The sequence below is a fragment of the Nicotiana attenuata genome, unplaced genomic scaffold (assembly GCF_001879085.1).
Source record: "Nicotiana attenuata strain UT unplaced genomic scaffold, NIATTr2, whole genome shotgun sequence".
In the NCBI taxonomy this organism is placed as follows: Eukaryota; Viridiplantae; Streptophyta; class Magnoliopsida; order Solanales; family Solanaceae; genus Nicotiana; species Nicotiana attenuata.
The window spans coordinates 795,107-812,129 of NW_017670328.1; the positions used below are offsets into that span (position 1 = coordinate 795,107).

The window sequence follows — 17,023 nt, forward strand, 5'->3', positions numbered from 1 at the left end:
AATCGATTTTCTTCCCTATGAGTTATAGAGCATTTATTAAATAAAAAATACATAACATTTATGCATTGCAGTGAAGGAAAATATCATATCTAACTTCAAACATAATTATGAAAAACAAATAAATAACCAAAGTTACAAGAGACAACAACTCCTCATGATCTGAGGTGCTGAGTCAAAACATGGAGGTGAGTCAATTATGAGATTGATGGTGTGACCCAAGTTGGCGGGGAAAGAGGACTTATTGACAATCCAGGATAAAAAGATTCAATTTTTCCATCTTCAAGATTGTAAGCTCCCATATCTCTTCCATTACCACCTTCCTTATTCTTAATCCTGCACCAATCATCGGTAAAATATATGTGATTACGCTTGACTCCTGTAAACTTAGAGGACTCAATCGAACTTGCTCCACTAAGGCCCAAAAATATAGCCGAATCTCCCAAGCTGTTAATCTCCTTCAATTCACCTTTGATTATATCTAACTCATACACTTTAATTTTAAAGGTCTGACCACCAATTCCATGGGAATATCGAGCAACAAATAATAGCGAATTGGATACCTCAACTAGGTAGAACTGCTTAGCTGAATATTGACCGAACATATCATACTTGAGGGGAAAAAGCAATTGTGGTGTAACAATTGGTTGAGGAATGGCAGCTCATGTCAAAAACCCAAACTTGGCCACACCATGTCACACAATAAAATTTCTCATTATAGTAAATCATTGCTGCAATGTAATAAACCCAACCTTTTGCAAAATCAATTTTAGTCCAGTTAAGATCACCAGGTCGCCAAAAAGCCAAAAGATAATCACAGTCTGTATAATAAGAAACCACTAGTACATAATCTGATGCAACTAAAGGATTGGCAGATAATACAGCTTTGTCCATATAGTGCCAGAACTCTCCTTTACATAATTCTACGGGACCATGAAAAACCCAAAATTCTTTTTCTGAAGGAAGTTCAATTTGGGTACGGGAGAAAGGGTTCAACAAATTCATCTCTCCGTTATATGCCACAGTGCAAAGCCATCCTTGCGTTGGAAAACACTCTCTCCCTCTAACTTCAGGGAGAAATATGCGTGAAATTTTATGCTTGGACAAAGAGTAAAATTCTCGATAATCTTCATCTTTATCAGCAAGCATAAGCAATGGAACTTGAGGCGAAAACACATCGAAATTTTTCTTTGTAGCAGCAGTTCGCCAAGAGGTACAAACGGCACCAAAAGAAACGAAATCTTCAATTACTTTAACACGGTTTGCAATCTCAGTAAGGAGATCGTAAGGCAACTCTGCCCACTTCGACATAGCTCTGAAAGGCACCGACCCGAGCTCTAACACCTAGGATTGTATTGTTTGGTATTCTTAAATAATATTTTGCTATTGTATTTGTACATGAATATTATGTACCGTAATAAGTTTACTAAAATAACTTAATTGTATAAATATTAAATTTATCAAAATTTGCATAAAAATAATTTTAAAAAATAAAACAGAAGGAATCAACAAAGGACCTAGACAGAAAAGTCAAAACAAAGGAGTAATAAGTTAGGGTATAAATGAAAAGAAAAATAGGACATAATATCAGCACACCAAATAGGTTATTTCAAAAAATGTGACTTTTATTGTTTCAAAATAATAAATTTAACAATACAATACAACCAATTTTAATGAAACAATCAAAACAAATATTATTTTGAAATAACAATACAATATACAATTCTCACTATCAATGAATTTTAATCCAATATATGTTACACACACTTTAAAGTTTAAACTAAGTGCACGGTTAGCCACTAATAACATATGTATTTACTTTAAGCCATTGTTTAAAATGTCTTTAGTCTTTAGCCACTGCTTTAATAAACTTTAACTGCCCGGACGAAAATACCCTTCTGCTCGTATCCTTAACTTTTGAACTTAACTTCAGGACATCAGGACTAAATGTCCTTAACTTTTGAACTTGTAACCCTAAGTTCGGGACTTCGGGACTACATGTCCCTAACTTTTGAATTTGGAACTGTAAGTTCAGGACTTCAGGACTACATGTCCTTAACTTTTGAACTTAACTTCACGACCATGTCCTTAACTTTTGAACTTAGCTTCAGGACTTTAGGACTACATGTCTTTAACTTTTGAACTTGTAACTGTAAGTTCAGGACCAAGTGTGCTTAGCTTTTGAGCTTGTTAGTCAAAGTTCAGGATCTATTGTCCTTAACTTTTGGGCTTCTTAGCCTAAGTTCAAGATCTATTGTCCTTAACTTTTGAGCTTGTCAGTCTAAGTTCAGGACTTCAGGACCTATTGTCCTTAACTTTTGAACTTGTAACTGTAAGTTCAGGACTTATTGTCCTTAACTTTTGGGCTTCTTAACCTAAGTTTAGGACCTATTGTCCTTAACGTTTGAGCTTGTAGCTTTCGGACAGTAGTTGGAGGGCTTCCTTCAGTCCACTCGGAGACCCAAGGTAGACCTGCAGACGTTCGCGGGCCTTGACGTCTCTCTCTATCTCCATTTCCTGTTTCCTTATCCTTGTTCAGAAACAGTATTGTGTATTTTCTTCAGACCTTGTATGTAGTGACTCTTAGACAGTCTGTGTTACTGTGACACCAGATTTTGGGGTATTGAAGTTTAAAAGTTGTAATAGACATGGCTTTGAGTTTTATAAATGTTGATTTCCGCTTATTCTTAAATTTTTCTTTTAATATATTGTCGCCCTATGTTGTGTTAAAAAGAAGTAATATGAAAAGGTAGCAGATAGTTAAGATTTGGCTTGCCTACCTCTCATCAGTAGGCGCCATCACAACTCCCGAGGGTGGAAAATCCGGATCGTGACACTAATAGTCTACGTAATAATGGGGGATTAACTATTGATGACTTATTGGTTGACATGATTAAGAATAGTAATAGTATGGTTCGCAGAAGTAGTGTATGCCATCGTAATGCACTGTTTTGGTACAGATCTTCATTAATTAGACTAAGAGTTGACTTTTATATTGACTTATTCTAAAAATTTTAAAATTATTCATCGAGACAAAGTAGGACGTGTTATTAAATATTTTGGATAGATTGAGGCCCTTGGAGGTCGTTTGGTTGGTGTTCCAAATATTACAAGGTTGGGAAACTTCCCGTTAGTGAGGTAAGTGAGACTTTAAGCTTTGATGCTTTCTTTTCGAAAATCCGTTTTAAAAATATGTTTTGTCTGCCTGGTCCATGTGTTGGGACGAGCGTGCGCTTGGCAGAATCAGTGGTCTTTGACCAGCCGCAAATATATATTATTTTGTAAAAAGCTTAAATTGATCAATAAATGATTTGTGGTGTAGTGTGATGTGGCGTAGCCTCGTGCTATGGCGTTGGGGCGTTAGAAATTATGATCTCTGTAGGAACCACAAGTGACGGGTCTCCCATGAATTTCTTCAACATGGACACATGAAACACTGGGTGTACAACAGCTAGTTCTTGTGGCAATTCTAACTCATAAGCCACATGTCCGATTCTTCACAAGATTCTATATGGACCAATATAGCAGGGACTAAGCTTCCCTTTCTTCCCAAATCTCATAACGCCTTTCATGGGCGATACTTTCAGAAACACCCAATCATCAACTTGGAACTTTAAGTCTCTATGCCACACGTCCGAATAGGACTTTTGGCGACTTTGAGCCGTATTCAAATGCCTTTGTATCAAGTTGACTTTCTCCATAGCGTGATAGACCATCTCGGGTCATAACAACTCCTCTTCTCTGACTTCGAACCAACCAATTGGTGATCTACACCTTCGCCCATAGAGAGCTTCATACGGTGCCATGTTGATACTAGAGTGATAATTGTTATTATAAGCAAACTCAATGAGAGGTAGATGATCGTCCCAATTACCTTTAAAATCAATAACACATGCCCTCAACATATCCTCAAGAGTCTGAATGGTGTGTTCCGCCTGGCCATCTGTCTGAGGATGAAAAGCGGTGCTGAGGTTCACTCTTGTGCCCAATCCCTTCTGAAAAGATTTCCATAAGTTTGCTGTGAACTGAGGACCACGATATGAGATAATGGACAAAGGAGTCCCATGCAATAAGACAATTTCTTTGATATACAACTTGGCATAATCCTCGGCCGAATTTGTAGTCTTCACTGGTAAGAAGTGAGCTGACTTCGTAAGTCGGTGTTGATACCCAATTTTTCCTTGTATATTTTTAATATTCCAAATACTTTCAAAATAGCATATGTAAACATATATAAGTATGCCCAAATGATTTATTATTGTTCCTTAATTTTTAAAAGATTTTTTAAATCAATTTATTGCCCTATTTTATCCAAAAAGCCCAATAATTATTCTCAAAATTATCATTTTGGTCATTCATTTATTGGATTCTCATGTTTATACTAAAATATAGCTAATATAATTTTTGTATAGTTTTACAAATCTATTTAGTATTTTAAAAGCTAAATTGCATATAACTGCAATATTAGCCTTTTTAAAATTTAATTACGTTTATACTTATAGAAATTAGGTCTGGTATTTTTAAATAGTTAATTATATGCTATAAATTATTTTGGTACCTTTAATTTATTTCCAGAAATTATTTTACTATTTTTATAAATCAAATAGGAAACGTGGCTATTTAAATGTTAGCCCCGTTTTATCTCAATTTTAGCTTGATTTTGAACCCCAAATTAAACCCAATCTGAGGCCCAATTACCCTGACCCAATCCCCGTTCAATCCGACCCAAACCCGTCTTCATAACCCACCCGCTTGTCTGTTTTAATCCAGGTCGTTGATCATTCAGATCAACGGCCAACAACAATCCTTACCTTTTTTTAATTCAAACGACCCCTAAACCTAACCCCATTATTCACTCTGCGCCACCTCTGAATCCTCTTCTCTCTCAATTCTCTCTCAAACCCTAGCCGCCGCCCTCAACTACAACCCTAAAACCGCCCAAATCCATGGCTTCCAAAGGTCATCGGAGGCCTGTACCTACCTCTCATGGCTCCTGCGTGCTCGATGACTATTGTTTCAAGGCTAGATCTTGAGAAAGCTTGGTCCAGACCTTGGTCGATTTTAGTTTATGGCCGTTCTCCGATCGTTTTTGACCTTTCTCTGGCCAGCCATGGCTATTCGAGTCCGACTCTTGACTCTCCTCCTTAGATAAATGATTTTCAAAGCATTTCTCACCACTTGGGGTTCTTCTGAAACCATAGCCTCTAAGGTTCTTCCGATTTCTTTTAGATCTGTTTCAGATCTGTGTTTACTCTAAACTTCCAAATGTTTTTTTCCTCAAAGTTTCTCTTAAAATGTCTACCTTCAAAACCCCTTATCTTTTCCGATTAGGGTTTTTGTTAAGTTATTTCGAAGCTTTCTCTAATTTTTGACATGTTCTGCTATGTCTCTTTATGTCGTTCTTCTACTTGAGTTTGTATGTTAAAAGCCTTAATTTCTTTTGAGGCTTCTGAATCTATTTTGTTAGTATTTGTTTGATTTATTTGTTTTTCGTCTCTAATTCTGGGTTCATTCAAGTTCTGAGACTATTTTTTGTGTGATTTACTTGTTCATCATCTTTGAATTCGATTGGTTTCAAAAACCCTAATTTCTTTGGGGCCTATTCGAGCTTCTAAAGCTGCTTGTGAAACTCATCTGTTTGAAGTTGCTTGACTGGATTTGAAATCCTTTTGTTTCAGCATCTGTTTCTTTATGTGATTTTGGTTTCTTACAATCATTGAAACTCGACTATACTTTTTCAGAAGGGCCTTTTACTTAACCCTTTGCACGCTTCTGACACTCTCTCTTTTCTCTATTACTAAGTTAATGAAGTTGACCTGACTGTTATTGCATGCTGCTTATCTTTGCCATAGTTTGGCCTCGCATGCTTAATGTTTATGCACTCTATTTATACGCTGAATTCCCCTCTTAAATGACCTTCAATTCTGGACTGATTTCAAACCATTCATTGTGGAATTCTGATTGCATTCGTATGTTAAGTATTTGATTCTTTCCTTGTTTCGCCTTACTGATTTTCCTATTTCTTGGTCTAATTTGAATACTTTCCTTTGGACCTTCGATCCCTACTTTTCTACTCAATCTTATTGATTCCCTTACCTTGGCTGCATTGGTATTTGATTCTCACTGACTATCTCCTTAATTAGAGTTCTTCTGAACCCAGCCCTAATGGTTTAATCTATGCCTAATATGTTCGAATTATTTCCTTGTCTACACATTGATTTCTTTCCTTATTTGTTACTTGTTCTTACCGTTTGAACTGATTCCCTTAAGTTAAGGGAGTACTTGTACTAATTTTGATTCTAATTGGTTCTGAGTGCCATAATTACTATACAATTATGATTCGTGCCTTATTTTACATAGTTTTTGAACTACTATATATACATACTCTCTCATTAACACAAACACACGAACACTTCAGTTCTAAACTCAAACTTACACTCAAAACACTCTCTCTTGCTTTAATACTTCTACCGTGGCCTGTTTAGCTGGCTGAAAGCCAAAGCTATATTTCAAAGTCCTGCTACTCTTCTTTACTACATTTTGCTTCCTTGAACAGGTATGTGCTAACTAAGATTGCAGCATCAACTAAAAACATGTTTACTTAATACTCTTGCATTCTTGTCTGCCTACAGCTTGTATCTAATTCAGTACTTTCATTTAGCATGCTGTAATTTCTTTTCTCCTGTTCTGAATCAAGGTATTATGAATCCTAAACCCCTGCCCCCTGGTGTGAAATTATCAACTTGTTTGAAGTGTTAATGGCTGTTTCCCAGCACCTCTTCCCCTCTTCTTTAGTCCCTTAGTTCTTAAAGCTCTATTTCTGCACTTGCGCTCTCCTCTTAGACTTAAGTTCTGCCCCCTCATGTGAGCCTTGCCTTGGGACCCATGAGCTCCCTCTGAACTTGGACATATGAGGGCTGGAACTTCTACACTGCACTTGTCCTTTCTGGTGATGAATTTGGGTGTGAGCACTGCCCGGGGTCCTATTGAGGCCCTTAGGGAACTCTGACACACTCAAGTTTGAGAAAAGGCTTTGAAGCAATGGCATCTTAAGGCAGTTTATTCTATAGCTCAGGGAGGAACCAAGAATCGGGCCTCCTCTAGTTGTATTTTTATGTATATTGATCTAATTTATTATTCTTGGTTTGTAATAATCTGTAATAAACATTTGGGGTTGGCTAGTGGAAAGGGTTGGGTATATATGCATGTCAAGGGTAGAAACCATGCCTATAGGGTACTTTAATTCTGCAAACTGCATATAGAAACCATGCCTATAGGGTATTTGAGTTCTGCAAACTGCATTTAGAAACTATGCCTATAGGACTATTTTAGTTCTGCATAATTCAAACTACATCTAGAAATCATGCTTATAGAGATTTATTTACTTTGTATGCCTAGATAACCTGCCTATATGACTTCATTCTAAAACTCTGCACGTTTAGATATCATGTTTTAGGGCCCAAGTAGTTGTAACCCAGTAACGTGTTAAAATCAATAACGTATAGAAATCATGTCTATAGGGATTCTTAAATAAAATCTGATTCGCTTCATTCACAGTCAATGTTAGATATCATGCTCCTAGGGATTAAAATCAATAATAGTAGATAATATCACCTTCAGAACCTATAACCAGTACAATTTAGTTTGTCCATTATGAATCTCTTTTTAATAATCTAATTCCCTTGCTTAACAAGGTTCAGCAAACACGCACATAGGATTTCAAACAATCCGTTTTGAGTCCTACTATCTCGTCACCTTTTGAACTAAGTAGATATCATGCCTATACGAGGACTCCGTCTAAACACTTAGGTAATATAAGTAAAACTGAACTCGCCTATGTTATTTGTTTAAATGTTACAATCAGTAGCTAGGCCCGATTCTGTTTCCTAATTGAGTCATGTAATAAGCCATGCCTGCTGCAATACAACAGTCTCCTCTTCCCTCAAGTATATATTTTAGAATCAGACCTTACTTGTTTACTTAAGTCATGCTATTGAATTGTTTTGTTTGAAGGAGGTATATTTGAGCCTTATGTGTTTATGTGTTTCACCTTTAATGTGCAGTCTTTATATGTTTTGTATGCCGCCTTAGAATTTTTGCCTTTGAAACTTCAAATAAGCCCAATATCCCTCCCTTTTAGGATTAGTGGTCCTAAGTGCCTTCGGGACTGATAGGAATGGGACGGGTAATAGCATGCAATAATTAATCGAGACCGATCCCCGCTTTAATACCTTAACGGGGTGGGAAGGGTAGATATGGATATGATGACCGGTGCGCTAATGCCACGTGTAACCCCTCTTTTGAGGAGTGATTACCGGGTATTGCATTGATGTGATCCATATTTTATTAAACCTAGGACCCCCCATTCTTTATTTCCCCCCTTCTTTTTTTTAGCATTGTAACTCCTTACTTAAAATCGGCTCTTTTAATTGCTCTTTCATGTTAGATCATGTTTTAATGATGCAATTAATATGCATGTGCAGGAGTTCAATGAAGTGAAGAAGAAATGCTGCAATGGCCTGTGTCGAACAAGGAAAGAACTCATTCACAAAGGAAGCTACCTGAATAACTCATGATGTACAAGGTGATACGCTCAAATTACACTTTAATAAATAGTGCAAGGCGGTCGGTGTTAAATATAATAACCCAACAAGGTTGGGGTCAAATCCCACAGGGAATAGGTGTGAAAAAGTTACTCTTATAGTGTGTTGCTTGACTAAAGTCGTAATTCTATTCAGTTAACGGTAACAAGAGAATGGATTTATAGTAACAAGAGTATGAGTTGAGTTTGTTTTGAAGTAACAACTAATTGGAATATTGATAGTGTAATTAATTGGATTAAAGAAACCAAGGTTGTGTCCCCTTTAATGAAGTGTAATGCTATCGGTGTTAATATGATATATTTCTAATGGAAGGTCCTTTTGATATGCAAATGATGCCTAAATGACTACCCAATATTTCCCAATAATTAGATAGTATTTTTCTCTTTATAATTTTCCAAAATATAAAAGAGTTGGAATTAAGAACCATCAATATATGCCAAATAAAACACACTTATTCCTAAGCAATTCTATTAAACAAGGTTTAAAGCCTCGAGTCTTTGATATTAACTTCTACCAAATTCTAACCCACTTTCCCAAGCAAAGTAAGAATTAAATGGCACTTGTTAATGTTTGCAACCACCAACAATAAATGAAGAATGGGAAGTAAATAAATATCAACCAACCATTATATATATATTCAATGTTAAAAACCCATTAACATAACACCCATTTAGGATCCACCAACCTTAGTATTTAAAGTTAGCTACTCATACTACAATACAAAAACCAAAGAGTATTAAATGTCATAAAACTTACAAAGAGAAGAATCTTGACCCAAAAGCTTCCAAAAGTGAGGAATATTAATGTCTTGGAATGTAGCTCAAAAACTAGACAAGATGAGGCCACAAAACCATCATAAAACTATTTATAGTGGACTAAAAATCGGGACAGAAAACGGAAAAAAATACCCTTTCAGGTGAGAAATGCGACCGCATTCTTGTCGCAAAGCGTACATGCGGTCCGCATCTTGGACGTCCCCATCGCAGACTGAAACCCTAGTTTTCAGATCTTCATCGCATTCCAGTTCTGCGGTTCGCATTGCAGAAATACGATCGCATTTTGCATCGCACATTCGTCCTTCAGCGACCTTCATGGTTGGTTTGCGGTCCACTTTGCGGCTCGCAGACAGGTTCTACGGTTGCATAATGGACTGCATTCTTGACTTGAGATTTTCCCAGAACTCTGCTTTTGTCTGCAATGTGAGTGTCAGTTATGCGGCTCGCATTAGTGATCTGCGATCGCATAATGCATCGCAGAACCGCATTTTTGCTACATTTTGCTCTTTTCTTGTCTTTTTGCTTTCATTTCCATGCTCTTGGGTCCTTAGTCCTTATGTACTACAAAAAACACTGAAATTACATAAGTACAGGAGATAATTGCATCTAAAACAAGCTAAAAACCAAGCAATTAGTATTGAAATGTGCCGAAATTCTCCGACATATCAACACCCCGAACTTAAACTCTTGCTTGTCCTCAAGCAACTAAAACAACACTAACCTATTCTAGACTTCATTTACAAAACATGAAACAATAATGACCACGGGTGGTGTTAGTTGCTAGTACTTAAAGCATGCATCTTCAATTGTTTTACCCTTCCTGAACCGACAGTATATACAAGGAAAACTAATCAACTTGTGAACCTTGAGCCTCAGACACTGCGACAAAATGTTACCCTCAGCTGAGTGCAACTGCATTTGACTCAAAAACTCAACTTTTGTTTAACTCCACAGTTCATGTGCCCTCACTAGAAAGAAGGTCCCAAAATCACAATATTTACAATGACAACAAAAAGGGACAAATTCACAAATACACTCACTCTCAGAAAAGAGTTTCAAGTGTTACAACATACCATACCATAGGCTTGCCCTTATTTTAATTCGTCGCTTACTTCTAAGAACGCTTGGTTGGAGGTCCCATAAGGACTTTCAAAGCTTGTAATGTAGGTTTAGGGAAGGGTTGGATAAGCATTTGGATACAAGTGACTTCACCCTCCTTGAACACTACTCACATTTTTCATTCTTTTGCACTTTGCTTCTTTTCAAACCCCCATAGCCTCATTTGCATCTAGTTTCCAATTTATTACCACCTTACATACCTCTTCTAACTTTATTTGAGGCTCCATAATTTATATATATACACATATTCTCTCTTTTTATTTTTATTTTTTATATACATATATTTTTTTGTTTTGGAGCTTGAATAATTTAATACAAACACTTTGAGGCATGTGGTCCTAGACTCGATGTACAACCTCACCAATCTCCACTTTGACACCACCCCCAACTTAGGCTTTTAGCCTCATTCTCAATGTTCAAGGAGGGACGGGTTCAAGAGAGGGAATTATTTTACAAAAGGGAAAGGTTTGTAATGAGTTGGCCAAAGAAATGGTTTAAAGGCTCAAATTGGGTACTAGTGATATTATTTATGCAAAGGTAGGATTGAAAGGCTAAAGAGTTTTGCAAATAAAACAAAGAGTGCCTAAGATCATTCCCCCAACCAAGTGTAATTATTATAAGCATCGAAAAACCAACCGGTCAAGTTCTAGATGACAACAGAAAACACAAGGATTATATACACACAGAGAACTCACACACACATGGCACACGAACTGTTTTATTCACATAGTTTGACGCTTTCGAGTCAACACTTGGCAACTCAAAGCTTTCATCATAGACACATGTATAACTCTAGGTCGACATAGAGTCACAGAGCGAGCCTCAAGTTCACACAGTTGATCTCATTTTGTTTTTTGTTTTTTTGTTTATATGGAAGGGTATACGCTATGTACAAACACACATGCTTGATACTAGGCAGTTACACCAAACCGGTCAATACGATTCATTCTACTATCCTGGTTCTACTATTACACCCTTGGAAAAGAACCGGGAGAAGAAAAACCAAGGGGAATTCATTACTAACTACTATCTACTTGTTTTTGTTGCTTTTCTTTTATATGGACAACGATATCATATTCACAAGGGTGCCATGACTTATGCACTGAAATTACGAAACACCAATATGAACATCATCACGAACTACACAACACAACTCATGTACAGAAATCATACTAACATATACATAACACAGAATATACATGAGTACATGAGTTTGATTATAACAAAAAGGCATGAATATATACAACAGTTTCCGATGTCACAAAAATATATACAATACTGCCATCCACCCCCAACTAAAAAGAATGCATTGTCCCCAATGCATAAGAATAGAGATAAGAGTTTGAGGGGCTCCCTGAGGCACACTAAGTGCTATGGGAGTCGGCAGCTGGCTGAGTGCTGGAGGGATCACCCTCGGATGTGGAAGCTGGAACCGATGAGAGCTCGGCCTGAACATGAACCTCTACTAATGGAGTGGTGATCTCAAGCTGGTCCAGAGCTGGAGCTGGAGCTTGTGAGCTGCTAGTTTTGCCCACTGATGATTGGGTGGCTGATGGAGCAACAGGGCTGGCCAAGTCTACTACAGACTGCTGGATCGTTCTCTGCATATCTGCTTCCTCCACTTCCTCAATAGCAGCATCCTCAATAGTCGCATCCTTGACAGTATCATCCGCAATCTGCTTGCCTTTATCCTGAGGGCCATCATCGCTTGAATATCCAGAACTTTCCTCATCCTCGCCCTCATCTTCCTCCTCATCCTCTGACTTACCAGAACTTCCGGAATCCTCCCCAGAATGGATCACAATATGGGCTGGAGGAGCTTTAGGCTGGGAAGCTCCGGCAGTAAGAGGGGCAGTATCAGTCATCAGTGCGGAGAAGTCAAGATCCAAGTCCGGAGGTGCTGTGCCTGTAACCTGATCACCATCTGTGGGAAGGAGGGATGATAGATCGAACTCCAAGTTCTGCATTTTGTGGAGCTCGGTCTTCATAGAAGCAACCTCCTCCTTGAGTGCAGGCAACCCACTAACTTCACCCCGCTCTATCTTCTCCACCCTCAACTCAAGTTGCTGCAAACGATCCTCATACACTGACTGTTGCTGTTGGAGGGCTGTCATTGAGGATTGCATATGAGTCAGGGCTTGTTTTATGAGATTGGGCAAGGTCTTCAAAAGCTGGTCTACCTTGGCATTTGCATATTGAGCCAATAAACCAAGATTTGAGACAGTAGGAATGGCCGTAGCAGGCTGGACAATGGTGGATTGAGAAACACGCTCGAAAGTGAAAGATGATGCCACAGTAGCCTGAGAGGTCACAGTGGGCTGGGAGTCTGAAGGCTCTTCAATAATCTGCTCCTGAATAGGAACCACTGGTGGGATAACAGCATCACTAATTCTGGTGATATCAATGACCTGTGTCTCCTTTCCGGTCCTATCGGAGTGTTCCTTGACAAGGACTTTCAGAGCTTTGCAGAGGGCTGTGATTAAAGAAGGGAACGGAAGTGAAGTAGCATGCTGTGCTGCCCGGATCCCTATTTCTTGGAATATCAGCGCGCCCACATTAATCTTGATTCCCGCCATGATACATGCAATGATAAGAGCTTTTTCAATTGCTATCTCAGTCTCGTTCTGGGTCGGTATCAATCTAGAAGTAAGAAAGCTGAGCCATAAACGACCCTCTCTTGAAAACCTCTCTTTGTAGATTTTATGCCCAGGATTGATCTAAGCTGTTGTCCCTTTTGCGATCACTGAAGCAATCCAGCCTTGCTCACTTTCCCTGTTCGTAAATTTTGCATCATATTCAGCTGTTCCATCACTCCAACCTGGGACGTACAACTCATTAATGGCATTGATGTTGCAAAAGACAGTTTTCCCCCGAACAAGCACTTCATCAGTGAAAACTCTGTTGCGTTTATGGTACTTAGTCCTGGAGGCCCCATATGATGCATAAAGTTCTCGAACAAGGGATTCATTATACTCAGCAGGTGGCTCAGTGAAGGACCCCCATCTTCTCTTATTTATGTTCTCCAAGATGTGGGGATACTTGTCTTTCAACCCATTCAGACTCAATTGCTTCTCGGGCAGGATTTTTCGCTTGAGGAGCCCTTATTTATACTTTTGCCTGGACCCCTCTACCCCAAAGCGGAGGTGGAAGTCATCTCCTTGTTTCCTTCTTGCCTCAGCCAGTAGATCAACATCAGGCAAAAGCACATCCTCGTCAGACTGGGAGGGGCGTGGCTCATCAGATTCCGTCCTTGATCGCTTTGCTTTTGACTTGGGATGACTGGAGGATGCCCTTTTTAGGGCTGAGGAAGCATGCTTTTGTTTGAGAGCCATATCTTGTCAATTCTGCGGTCAGTAGGGCACCACATAACACACAATGCGACCCCATGTGTTATGCGGTAGGGTCAGGTGACCTGCTGAAGAGTGATAAATACGGTGCACAATGCGGTCACATAAGTGAAATGCGGCCCGCAGAGTGCATCACCTCGTCGCATTTTCTTCCACATTTTTAGCCAAACTTTCTGTTTTGGTTTGCGGTTAAAATGCGGTCGGCATAGTGAAAATGCGACCGCATTCTTGCAGCAAACTTCACATTGTGGTTTTTCTTCATTTTTTTATGCATCCCTACCAATTGTTGTGACTTTTTGAACCCCCTGCACTCTAACACACACTTTAAATTGCTCAAATAAATCTATCTATCAAAAATTAAAAATTCAAAGAACAAAAGAGTGTTACCACACATGGGTTGCCTCCCATGAAGCGCTTGATTTAACGTCACGACACGACGAGGATGATATTCCTTTGAATTCACTCAATGGTCGGACATGGACCATCTTTGAGAGCCAGCTGCTCCACCAAGTGTTTTTCTCCATCTGTTCCCAAGTAGTGCTTGATGCGTTGGCCATTTACCTTGAATGCCGGGACCCATCCTCTGATTCTAATTCCACCGCTCCATAAGGAGAGACATTGACACTTTGAATGGACCGGACCATTTTGATTTAAGCTTGCCCGGAAACAATTTGAGCCTTGAGTTGAAGAGTAAGACCAAATCACCCGTCTTGAACTCTCTTTTCAAGATCTTCTTGTCATGGACAAACTTCATCCGTTCTTTGTACACAACTGCACTTTCATAAGCATGCAACCGGAATTCCTCCATTTCATTGAGTTGTGTTAACCTCAAATTTGCAGTTTCAGCCCAGTCTAAGTTCAACCTTTTCAACGCCCACATAGCTTTGTGTTCCAATTCCACGGGTAGATGACATGCTTTACCAAAGACTAGCCGATAAGGAGAAGTACCAATAGGGGTCTTGTACGCCGTGCGGTATGCCCACAATGCATCATCTAGCTTCCTTGACCAGTCGGTCCTATTTGCATTAACAGTTTTTCCTAGAATGCTCTTGATCTCCCGGTTGGAAACCTCAACTTGACCACTTGACTGCAGATGATAAGGTGTGGCTACCTTGTGCTTGACGCCATACTTCTCAAGTAGCCCCGAAAAAGCCTTGTTATGGAAATGAGATCCACCGTCACTAAGAATGGCTCTAGGAGTGCCAAACCGAGTGAATATGTTTTTCTTCAAGAAGGCAGTCACACTCCTTGCCTCGTTGTTTGGTAAAGCAACTGCTTCAACCCACTTGAACACAAAGTCCGCAGCTACCAAGATATATTTCATTCCGCAAGAGCTTACAAAGGGACCCATGAAGTCAATCCCCCATACGTCAAAGATCTCTATCTCCATCACAAAGTGCATTGGCATTTCATGCCTCTTGGAGATTGAACCTTCCTTTGACATTGTTCTCAAGCCTTGACCATTTGATTGGCATCATGATAGATGGAGGGCCAATAATAACCACATTCAAGAACCTTAGCCGCTGTTCGATTTCCTCCATGATGAACCCCAACCGGTGAGTCATGGCATGCCTTGAGAATTTGCATAACCTCTTCTTCGGGAACACACCTTCTGATAATATTGTCAGCACAAATACGGAACAAGAATGGTTCCTTCCAATAGTTTTGCCGGCAGTATCTCAAAAACTTCTTTCTTTGATATGATTCCAATCCGTCCGGGATAAGGTCACTAACCAAGTAGTTAGCAATATCGGCATACAAAGGAGCAAAAGTGCTAGATAATGCCAATATGTGTTCATCCGGGAATGCATCGTTGATCTCAAGATCTCCCTTTGGTCTCCCAACCTCCTCAAGCCTTGACAAATGATCTGCCACTTGATTTTGATTACCCTTGCGATCCTTGACTTCAAAGTCAAATTCTTGCGACAACAAGACCCATCGAATCAATCGAGGCTTTGCATCCTTCTTTGCTATGAGATAGCGAAGAGCCGCATGATCCCTGTACACTATCACCTTGGACCCCAACAAATAAGCCCGGAATTTCTCAAAGGCATAAACAATAGCAAGAAGCTCTTGCTCAGTTACCGTGTAGTTCATTTGTGCCCCATTGAGAGTTTTACTTGCATAGTATACCGGGTGCAGAACTTTGTTGTGATGTTGGCCAAGCATTGCTCCAATGGCTACACCACTGGCGTCACACATGAGCTCGAAAGGACGTGACCAATCGGGTGTGACAATAATGGGTGCCGTGGTGAGCCTTTCCTTTAACTCCTCAAAAGCTTTAAGGCATTTCTCATCAAACACAAACTTGGCATCTTTTTCGAGGAGTTTGCACATAGGATTAGCAATCTTGGAGAAGTCCTTAATGAAGCGCCTGTAAAACCCGGCATGACCTAAGAAACATCGAACACCTTTCACGGAGGTAGGTGGAGGAAGCTTGGAAATAATTTCAATCTTTGCCCGTTCGACCTCAATGCCATGCTTTGAAATTTTGTGCCCCAACACAATACCTTCGTCAACCATTAAGTGACACTTCTCCCAATTTAGCACAAGGTTGGTCTCTTCACATCTCTTAAGCACTTGTCTAAGATTGTTAGGACAATGCTCAAAAGAATCACCAACCACCAAGAAATCATCCATGAAAACTTTGAGAAAGTCCTCTACCATGTTAGAGAAAATGGACATCATGCACCTTTGGAGGTAGTTTTCTCTTGATCTTCCAAAGTGATATTGATTTGATTGTAGCCGGAATACCCATCAAGGAAACAATACGATGACCTCCCCGCCAGCTGATGAAGCATCTGATCAATAAAAGGCATAGGGAAGTGGTCCTTGCATGTAGCACTGTTAAGTTTCCGGTAGTCCATACAAACCCGCCATCCGGTCACTGTTCTAGTTGGAATGAGCTCATTCTTCTCATTTTCGATCGCGGTCATGCCACCATTTTTTGGCACACATTGTACTGGGCTCACCCACGAACTATCAGCAATGGGGTAGACTACCCCGGCATCCAACCACTTGATAATCTCCTTTTTTACTACCTCTTGCATTGACGGGTTCAACCGCCATTGATGTTCCACACTTGGTTTTGTCTCGCTCTCCAATTGGATTTTATGTTCACAAATTCCCACGGGGATCCCACGGATGTCCGCAATTGTCCATCCAGTGGCTTGCCTATGCT

At 39.5% G+C, this 17,023-nt stretch overlaps 1 protein-coding gene across 1 annotated transcript; it reads right to left on the reverse strand.

The window, feature by feature from the left end:
• Positions 1-194: 194 nt before the first annotated feature.
• On the reverse strand, positions 195-1,308 carry LOC109237925 (putative F-box protein At1g65770). Its single transcript, XM_019404319.1, has 2 exons — positions 750-1,308; positions 195-583 (listed from the first exon to the last, which is right to left on the reverse strand). Exons 1-2 carry the CDS (start codon positions 1,306-1,308, stop codon positions 195-197), a joined length of 948 nt encoding a protein of 315 aa, XP_019259864.1.
• Between the last annotated feature and the right edge of the window lie 15,715 nt (positions 1,309-17,023).

What these genes read in the sequence shown, in the direction of transcription:
- LOC109237925 (XM_019404319.1), bottom strand. Translation starts at nt 1,308, where the DNA reads ATGTCGAAGTGGGCAGAGTTGCCTTACGATCTCCTTACTGAGATTGCA. An exon ending in TAAAATTGATTTTGCAAAAG is followed by an intron (nt 584 to 749) that starts GTTGGGTTTATT and finishes GTCAATATTCAG; the next exon opens with CTAAGCAGTTCTACCTAGTT.